The 10,336-nt window shown below is 29.8% G+C and overlaps 1 protein-coding gene across 1 annotated transcript; it reads left to right on the top strand.

The window, feature by feature from the left end:
* The first annotated feature begins 6,454 nt into the window (after positions 1 to 6,454).
* LOC105109622 (neurofilament medium polypeptide-like) lies at positions 6,455 to 9,223 on the top strand. Its single transcript, XM_011004371.1, has 2 exons — positions 6,455 to 7,911; positions 7,946 to 9,223. The coding sequence occupies exons 1-2, from the start codon at positions 6,464 to 6,466 to the stop codon at positions 8,997 to 8,999; spliced, it is 2,502 nt and encodes an 833-aa protein (XP_011002673.1). The 5' UTR covers positions 6,455 to 6,463; the 3' UTR covers positions 9,000 to 9,223.
* Positions 9,224 to 10,336: the final 1,113 nt, after the last annotated feature.

Genomic DNA, 10,336 nt, shown 5'->3' with positions numbered 1-10,336 from the left:
TATATTATAATATTCTTTTAATATGTTAATTTTAAAAATAATTTTTTTAAAAAATATCATCTTAATATATTTTTAAATAAAAAATATTTTAAATTATAATTATTACTATAATTTCAAATATACTCTAAAAATTAAACTTGGTACTAAAGTCATTGTAATAGTATAATTACAATAAAAAATCAATGGGAGAGTAAAATATTCATATTTTACTACTTGTCATTGTGAAAATGAGTTGAAGTAGTTTTTTTCAGGGTGTTTGTTTACATAACTATGAATACATTTTAATTAAAACATAGTTTATAATTTACTATGTATAAATCCCATATAATTTTTACATTTAAAATATAATTAATAAAAAGTAAACAAATCCTGTTTTCATGCAATATTCATATTAATAGTACTATTCAATAAATAATATAATTAATTAAATATTTATTCTTTCAAACTTAACAATAATTTTTTAAAATTATAATTATAATAATGATTGTAATATCAAACACACTCTTCTTCGTATACTTTTTAAAAGTTTTTTTTTCTGCGGAAGGTTGACAAGGTATAATTCGTATTTGAATCTCGAGAACACAACAACTTTGAACAGTGAACTTAAGACCCAAAAGGAGTTCAAAACGTTTCTTGGTCATCAAGAACTCTCTTGTTGGCCTTTTGCACTCGGTCTTTTCGTTTCTTGTTCTGGGGTTCAAGCGATAGCAGTTCTGGGGTTCAAGCTACTTTTGCACTCAGCTTTATATTTTTACTTTTTGACAAATGCAAAAAAAGAATATAATATAATAAAAAAATTACCTAGGAAAGAAGCATTTTTTCGTTGGAAAAGAATTGATTGAGATGGTCAACTCTAACTAGGAGTTTATTAATTATTTATGTTTCTATAAGAATTAATTAGTTAGTTAGTTTCAATAAACTATAGGATTAGGTTATAATTTACTCACACTGCTGCATATTTTGTTTCTTTTTTTTTTTAAAGCTTGGGCAAAAAAGCTCGTGGATTCCTCAACTGCCCACCACATCTAAAGAGGGTGATTGATGATAGAAGAGAAGTTTGTTCTTTCCTTTTGAATTTTATGGCCACGCTTAAAGAAATTATTCCTTTATGAAAAGGACATAATGATTACGTCAAAGATGGTCTCAATATAAAGATTCTCAAAAATAAAAATAAAAATAAAAATAAAATAAAATAAAAAAGAAGAAGAAAAAATTGCATGAAATGACAGGAAACAATAAATAAACGTTGTGTCTTTAGCATGGTATTGCATGAAAAGTAATTTTAAATTCAAAATATATTAAAATAATATTTTTAATTTTTAATATTAATACATTAAAATCATCTAAAATTATTAAAAAATTGATATAATTTTTTATACAAAAAAATTTTAAAAATATATTGTAATATAAAAAAATATTTAAACGATTTCATTTATTATAATTTTAAACTCAGATTCACTATAAAATACAACAATGAAATTACAATTTTGCGTCGTGTGACATGAAAACATTGTATGCGTGATTGTTGCAATTGGATTTTTTATTATTATTTGAAAAATAAAATTATGAAAATATTCTTAAAAAAATAGGTGTGACATATAGGGGTATTTTTACATTCTCAAGTCTCAACTTTAAATACACAGTTAAATTAATGAAATGCCCTTGAAGTAAATTAAAAAAAAAAAAAACTGTTAGCTTTGGTCCGGCGTCATTTTCATCACTATCATTATAGCTTTGGGGGTTTATTATTATTATTATTATTATTATTATTATTATTATTATTATTATGAGGTGGGATCACGGGTAAATTTATACTTTAATGTTAAAAAAAAATTAAAAAAATGGTTGAAGTTACACACATCAGCGCATGAAGGTTGTTGCGGTTTTCAGGTGATGTATGTGGCGTTGATTGGCATGGCTGCTTGTTCACGCGGCTATAGTCGCTTTTAAAATAAATTGTAGCTTTTAAATGTTTGATAACAAAAACAAAAATATGATTTATTATTCATGTGGGGCCGGCAAAAATAGGAGATTTGTAGATAGTAACTCTCTGCTGCTTTCTGCAATCACGTGGAATACAACGAAAAGTGAATTATAATTCACTTTCTATTATTTATTTAACTGAACAGATTTTACTGTTAATATGAATAATGGAGTACACTGTTACTGATGTCGTTGTAGACTAATTGGATCTAATCTAAATATATTTAACTAGGTTTGATGTTATTAAAAAAAATATATTTTTATTTTTATTTTTATTTTTAATTATATTTTATTTAAAAAATTAGAAGAAGATCATTTAATGATATAGTATTTACAAAATTTTATCTTAATCTCAATTTTGTTTTTGTCGGGTTCGATCCAGTTAAAAAAATCAGTTTTTATTTTTATTTTTAATTATTTTTATTTAAAAAATTAAAAGAAAATTGTTTAATGATGTAGAATTTGATCGCAATCCAAATTTTATTCTTGATGATATTTTTACCAGATATTATTGCGATCTTTAAAAATTATAAAAAATATAGTTATTGTTAGATAGATTTTGAACATGATGAAATTACACGTAATTTAATAAAATAAAAAAAAATTAATATCAATATTATTTATTTCATGATGTAGTAAAAATAATTAAATTTTCAATATTTAAATTAAAAACCATCAATATATATATATATATTATTTTATAACCTCAATTTGAAAAACATTTTTTTAACCAAACACATTAAATTACTTTTTGTTTAACCTCAATTTCAAATACAGTTTTAATTAAATATTTATTTTTTCAAACCAGTTTCAACTAAAAATATTTTTTATAAAATAATTTTTTTAAAATTATAATCACAACAGCTACCACAATATCAAACATACTCTATAACTTCTTGTGTGGCTTTCAGTTCCTATAAGTAGGTTTTACTTGACTAGTTGACACATATTCTAAATAAGCATTCGGTGTTTAACTTATTTTTTTTCTTAATTTTTATATTTATACATTTAAATTTTTTGAGTTACCCTTAATTTGTTTTTTTTTAATTTTTTTTTAGTTTTTGATAAAAATTTATTTTTTCAATTTTATAATTCGATCTCAATTTATTATATATTATTTGTTTACCTTGATTATTGTTCTTTTAATTTTTAATTTTTTAACTTTTTTGTGAAATCATTATTGGTTTTTAATTTTATCTTTCAATCTAACTTTATGGTATATTATTTTTTCAGTTTAGTCCTTATTTTTATTTTTATTTTCTTTTTATTAAAGATTTTTTCTTTTTAATTTTTCCCTTTAATAAATGTTTTTTTGCTGACCTCTATTTATTTATTATTTTGATTTTTATACTCATTCTTCTCATGTTATTTTTCTTATCCCTTTGCATAATCAATTTTATTTTTTTAAAATTTTATCTTTCAAAGTATGATTTGTTGATGATTGTGTTTTATGATTTTTTTATAAATAGTGCTTATAATTTAATGACTTAAGTCGCATGTTTGAAAAGTAAGGTTAATTTTTTTTTGTTAATTTTATTTTTTATTTCATTTTTCAACAATTTTTTTTAAAAAAAATTTGATGACATAATCTTTTTTAATTTTTTTATATTAAATTATCTTGAACCCGACATGAGCCACAATTTTTTTAGTTTAGGTTAGGTTGGCTTGCTCTTTATTAACTAGGTTATATGTTTATTATGGTATATTGGGTTGAATCAAGCTAATGTTTTTGTTAATTTTTTTTTATTCAATTTATACTTTGAACAAAAAAATTTAAAATTACTATGATATTTTTTTTTAAAAAAAATATCAATCTATTATCATTGTTTATTTTTTATTATTTAATTAAAATAAAATTAATTTATAAGACCCAATCATGATTATAACTTAAATTATTATTATTATTATTATTTTTTCAAACCGGTTGCATCTCGGAGACATTATTTTTTATAAAAAGGAATACAAATTTACAACATAAAGCGGGTCAAAATCTAGCGACCATGCAATACTCAAACCTCACGAGGGGTAAAAAAAATAAGATAAATTATAAAATAAAATTAAAACACATCGAATATATAAAACTAGATTCAGGATTATAATAATAAAAATAATAATAATGTTGCTGCCGGTATAAAATCATTGACGCCCTCACACAACGATGATAAAATAATAGTCATTACGAGAGAATGAGGAAATTGAAAGGCTATTTTCAATATATCTTATTATCTAATTTGGTAAAGAGATGTTTATCTTTTTATTTATATAAGCATACGAATTACTTGGGTTTTGAAATTGATAAATTGAAGAAAAACAATTACTTTGGTTTTGAAATTGATAAATTGAAGAAAAACAATTCAGTAATAAATTTAATTTTATAAATTTATAAATATAAAGTAAAATAATAAATTTATAACAGATTACTTACAATACATATTAATTCATTATAAAAGAAGAAGATACACACCTTAATTTAATTATTTTGATGTTAGATTACATGCACGAACTATATATTACATACCCAAATTCATATTTACGATATACTAGTTACTTATTGGTTAAACAAAAGCATGTCAAACAATTTAATATAAAAAAGATGGGGGCATTTAAATTATTAAAAAAAATAAATGTCGTGGCATCTTAGATTACCCGTAGAATTATGAGGAACGTCATATCCCAATATATGAGATTCTCGTAAATATGATTGTTTTTTTCTTACCAAACATCTCAAACTCCTTTCTTTACATGATATTTAATGTTTTGAAAACAGATGTCCTAATTTATTTTTCTCTCGATAATGAATTATATCCTTCAGCTAATTTATGCTTCAATTAAGGCTATATATATATATATAAATATAATCTGAAATATAAATCTATTAAATCAATCTCATATTAATCATGCACTAACATGTCTAAGTAGTTTAAAGAATATAACTATAATCAGTTGATCTTGATAATTTCAATTATTTTTTATGGTTAAGGTGATTGATAACTTATATTTGGTATTTGATAAATCAAAATAACTTGTGACAAATATATGTAAAAGTATCTTTTTTAGTAAATATAGAACCTCTTATATGTTTAAGTACATATTTTTTTAAAGTGAAAAGGTATAATAATATTGTAAAGAGAGATACTTTAAAAAATATATATAATAAAAAATAAAGATTGTGAACCTTTATTTTAAGGGATTTATGGTGTATTTATAACCCATGAGTCTTGTTTTTTAAGAAGAAGAGAGTGTTTGGGAAGGTGGTGCAAACCGCGTTCCCAAGAAATTCAATTTTTTTGTTAAAATTTAATATGTTTGGTATGTTTTTGATTGTTTTAATGTGCTGGTGTCAAAAATAATTTTTTAAAAATAAAAAAAATATTATTAGCATGCATTTCAGCATGAAAAGATTATTTGAAAAATAATTGCAACCACACTGAAAAATAGACTAAACTATAAGTCCAGTTTTATAAAAAATTTTATAAAAATTTTAATTGTATTGTAAGCTACATTTCATTTATTTTATCCATTAAATGATATATACATGATAGATCACAAGAGACCTCAATACACCTAATGATGGTGTTGGTAAATGTAAAGTTATTTAGTTAAGCTTATTTGTTAAGAAATAAATTATTTAAAATTCATATAAAAATATATAAAAATGATGGCATGAATTAATTCATATATTTATGTTTGAATCAATAAATGTAGCAAATTTAAATATACCTAGAATGTAATGACAAAAATCCTTGTGCTTGACACCAAAAAATACACAATAAACCCACCTTGTTCGTCTGGTTGAGTTTGGTTTGGGCCACACTTAGGTTGTGCCTTCACAAGCTATTAAGCTTGGCTTGTGCCAAATCTATATATATTTGGACTTGACATACTGTTAAGCTCAAGCACTGGGCCGTCAGTGTAAGAATGTAATTAATAATAACGCTATTAGCCAAACATGCTAAAAAATGCAAAAAAAATATACTTATATATGAATTCTACAAATAATGGTTTTAGAAGTGTGGTTTGAAGCTTTTCAAAAGTGTATTTGTTTTGAAAAATATTGAATTAATATTTTTTTAATGTTTTTTAATGTTTTTTATAGGTTGATAATAAAAAAAAATATTTTAATATGTTTTTAAATAAAATGTTTTTTAAAAATACATTATTTTATGATACAAAACATAATTTACACTTAGGTTGTGCCTTCACAAGCTATTAATTTTAAAACCAACATAAAATCATAAATAATTTTTTTAAAAAGAAAAAAATAGCATAAAAATATCTCAAATATTAAAACAAAAACATTATCGTAACACAATCTATTTCTTGAATTAAACTTGAAATATTTGAGAGGCAACTTCAAAATTCAAATCAACCAGTGTAGTAAAAGTAATAGCAAAGGTACTCTTCTTTCAAAATGTGTTACACATGGTCACAGTACCCCATACAGATTAAGGATTCAACCTTAATATAAAGTATTTAGTTTATGTCCGAAAACGAACAGTTCTGTATCACAACACACTCAACTCCCATGGCTTCGTCTCCTTCTCTCCCTCAAGATCCGAACCCACACTCAAACTCTCTCTCTCAAAACCCTAACATCCCTAACCCAGATCCAATTCAAGAAACTTTACCTGATGATGATGCCCAACTTCCCAAAACCCTTACCCTAGAAATCCCAAACCTTAACCCACAAGAAGATGACCCAACAAACCAAAATCACGACGACTTTGAAGACCTCTCGACTTTCTCTCCCGCCACCACCGCTGCCTCCCGTCGTGGAGTTGGTGGCCGGAAAGGCAGAAAGGCTAACAAAAAACGACGCGTGCAGGTTAAAAAGTCAGAAAAAAAGCTTGAAACTTTAAGCCAATCCCTAAAACCAATCCCCTTTGTGCCCAACAAAGCTCTTGACTTTGCTTCCCATGAAACCCTTTTGAAAAAATTGGGTTTGTGGGATTTTGTGCACTTGCAATTTGATACTCTTCTTCGTGCTGATTTGCTTGCTCAATTGATTGCTGGCTATAACCCTGCGATGCGGGGTAGTTATGTTAATGAGGTTAAAATTATGGTGAATCGGGCTGATTTAGGGCGTGCTTTGAAGTTGCCCGTGAAGAAAGATAAGGTGAATGTAGGAGATGGGGCATCTGAGGTGAAGGAGAGTGCGGAGTCAATTGGGTTTATAGAGGAGTTGGTTTCGAATTGGATTTTGTTACATGAGGATACTTGGCTGATGCCGCCAGATATATTGAACTGGATTAAATTGATTAAAGAAGGGAACTTTGAGAAGTTGGATTGGGCTGGAATGGTTTGGTATATGGTTGAGAAAGAGTTGAATGCAGTGCCTAGTTTAGGGAATTGTTATTATGCATCGCATTTGCAATGTTTGATAAAATGCCAGAGAGAGGAGTTGTTGAAGGAGGAGAGTGTTAAAATAGAGATTGATGCTAAGGAAGGCGAGGAGGAGGAGGTTTTGAAGATGGAGGAAGGTTTGAAGACGGAGGAGGTTGTGAAGATGGATGATGATGTGAAGATGGTTGATGAGTTTAGAGGTGAATCCTCTGTGTTAGAGGAACATAAAATTGAGTTGAGTCTTGGGGGGATGGATAATGCAGGGAAGGAAGAGGATCAGAAAGAGGGAGAGGGGAAGGAGAATGTTGGTGATGAGGACGTGATGGGTTTTGAACAGAGGAAAGAGGAAGAAGATCAGGGTCAGTGGAGAAAGATCAGCATGGATGGGAATTTTCTGCAGCCGTGTAGTCTTAGTCAAGTTGGGGGAATGGAATGTGAGGAAGAGAGGAAACAGCAGGTTGAGGTGGATGGAGAGGAAGAGCGAAAGGGAGGGGAGGAAGGAGAAGAAGAAGAGGCAGAGGAGGAGGTAGAGGAGGAGGCAAGGGAGGAGGCAAGGGAGGAGGTAGAGGAGGAGGAGTTGGAGGAAGGAGGTAGAGGAGGAGGCAAGGGAGGAGGAGTTGGAGGAGGAAGAAGAGGATGATGATGATATTGGCTTTCATATTTCATCCAAAAGGAGTATTTTGGAGGGTGTAAGCTCTGAGAATCTTCTAGAGGCAATGGGAGCAGCTCAAGTTCCTTTTAGTTCAGGGGTCCAAATTCATGGTAATGTATCATCAGGGGAGTTTCTTGTTTCTAGGGTTAATACAGAGACAATTCCTGGTGGTTCTTCACTTTTTGGTAATGTTGGCGGGAGCAAGAGGGTGATTGACCATCTTGAGAGCGGTATTCCTCATCACTCACTTGATGGTGGTAGTAAAAGGATGAGAAGTGATGGGCATTGGGATACAAAGCCTTACTCGGACTTTGATATGTTTGAGGAGGAGATGCAGCATATGATGGGAAAAGCTAGGATGATGATGGAGCAGAAGGAACAGTCATGTCAGCAAATGAGTATGAATCAACAGGTGTTGTTTGATGAGTTGCAGCAGCGTGATAACTTCATTCAGCAATTGCAGAAGGCCAAGATGGAGGAGCAGCGGAAAAGCCAGTTGGAAGTTTATAGGCTTGAACGTGAGCTATATATGATGGGAAATCTCTTAGAGGGCTATAGAAAGGCTTTGAAGGAGACGCAAAAGGCATTTGCTGAGTACAGAGTAAAATGCCAACTACCTGAGGAACCGATTTACAAGGATACTGGGTCTGGAGGTCTTGTGTTGAGTACCACAGAATTGGAGAAGCAACGACTGAAGCAAGAGGAAGAAGAAAGGCTAAACTGTTTATTGCTGGAAAAGATGGTTAAGGAATTTGAAGTAGAGTGCATTCCTAAGTTTGAAGGATATGAGGACACCATTAAGTTACTGGATGACAAGTTGCTGCTTGTTGAGAAGAAATTCAACCTCCTGAAGGAAGTGTTTGGAGAGCGAAAGGCATTAGATATGTCAGAAAGTGTTGCCACTGAGGACTGTATTCCAGCTGAAGAATCTGTTCCAGCTGAAGAATCTGTTCCAGTTGTAGAAGGTGCTCCTGCTGAAGAATGTGATCCAAAGGAAGAATGTGTTCCAATGGAAGAATGATAGCTTGCAGGTCTGTTCTGACTTTGTCATGTTGTAGGTAAAGAAGATGTCTTTTATGTAAGATAGCTGATGCAGGTTTTGACATGTCACGTATGGTAGTCTAATATACGTGCTGATATATGTTATGAAAGATTTCTGTTAAGTACGTCTAGAATTGAGGCTTCATGTCACATAAGTAGCTGACCTTTTCCTTTTAACTTAAAAATGTGGTATGCGTTTGAGTAGTGCTATGTGTTGATGCAAAAATCATCATTGATATGTTAATTTCATCCTCCGGCTATCGCTTATTGATAGCGAGAAGCAATTTACAATTGGATTATCTTTGTGACACAATAGTAGTCTGGTGTGGGAAAATGGTCTCTTTGGGATAATTATCCCCTCCCTAGACGTAGCTCTTCTGGTTAATTCCTCCAAGCCTTTTCTTTAGTGTAGTTTTGTTATCCATATGATCCTTGTGGTATTGTATCTGTAAGAGCATAGCTTTTGGGGTTAGAGCCTACAAATATAGTAACAGATAGAATGCCCATAAGTTGTGAAGCATTGAAGTTACTGACTGAGCAAAAGAGGGGGGAGGTGGTTAAAACTGGAAAATGCTACGGCTAGGTGTTTCTCTTCATCATCTGCTCTCATTGCAGGGGAGAAACAATCGGGCATTGCAAGTTTATGTCGAATTAATGGCTTTCGTTTGATTGATTTGCAAACTGATGGCAATACTGTTCATTGAGTTGTATATGGTAAGAATCCCTGCTTTTGGTTTCCTATTCTGCATGTAAACATGCCGTTGAAGATTATTTGATGCTTTATTCATTATTTTTTGCATGGTGTGAGTAGAACTTAGATCCCAAGAACTAAATCCCCTCTTTGCTAACTAATATTTATTTGTCTGGCAATGCCGTTGAAGATTATTTGATGCTTTATTCCTTATTTTTTGCATGGTGAGAGTAGAACTTGGATCCCAAGAACTAAATCCCCTCTTTGCTTACTAATATTTATTTGTCTGGCAGTCCTGTAGATTTCATTTAATGATCGATGAGAATTGAATTGAGAATTTGCTAGTAATGCACTTTGGAACTTGATTTGGATCAACATAAATTTCAAGGGAAGGAATGCTTTTATCTTTCACTTTGTTAGGTGGGGTGTGGGATTTAGAAAAAATAAACTAATGCCCAGAAGAAGATTTCACCCGTCTGGATTTTCTCTCTCCTTGCTTTTATCTGTGCTATCCTAAGACTTCGCTATTTCACTCCATACTTGACAGGACTCAAGCTGTAACTACTAGATGAAAAAACTAAAATGCCTGTGCTGTGTGGAGCCGACTACATGCAAAACACTGGGGA

This window comes from Populus euphratica, unplaced genomic scaffold (genome assembly GCF_000495115.2).
Source record: "Populus euphratica unplaced genomic scaffold, PopEup_1.0 scaffold223.1, whole genome shotgun sequence".
NCBI classification, from domain to species: Eukaryota; Viridiplantae; Streptophyta; class Magnoliopsida; order Malpighiales; family Salicaceae; genus Populus; species Populus euphratica.
The sequence above is the reverse complement of the archived record's forward strand: the minus strand, read 5'-3'. Positions and strand labels throughout refer to the sequence as shown.

What these genes read in the sequence shown, in the direction of transcription:
- LOC105109622 (XM_011004371.1), top strand. Translation starts at nt 6,464, where the DNA reads ATGTCCGAAAACGAACAGTTCTGTATCACAACACACTCAACTCCCATG. An exon ending in GAGGAGGAGGAGTTGGAGGA is followed by an intron (nt 7,912 to 7,945) that starts AGGAGGTAGAGG and finishes GGAGGAGGAGTT; the next exon opens with GGAGGAGGAAGAAGAGGATG.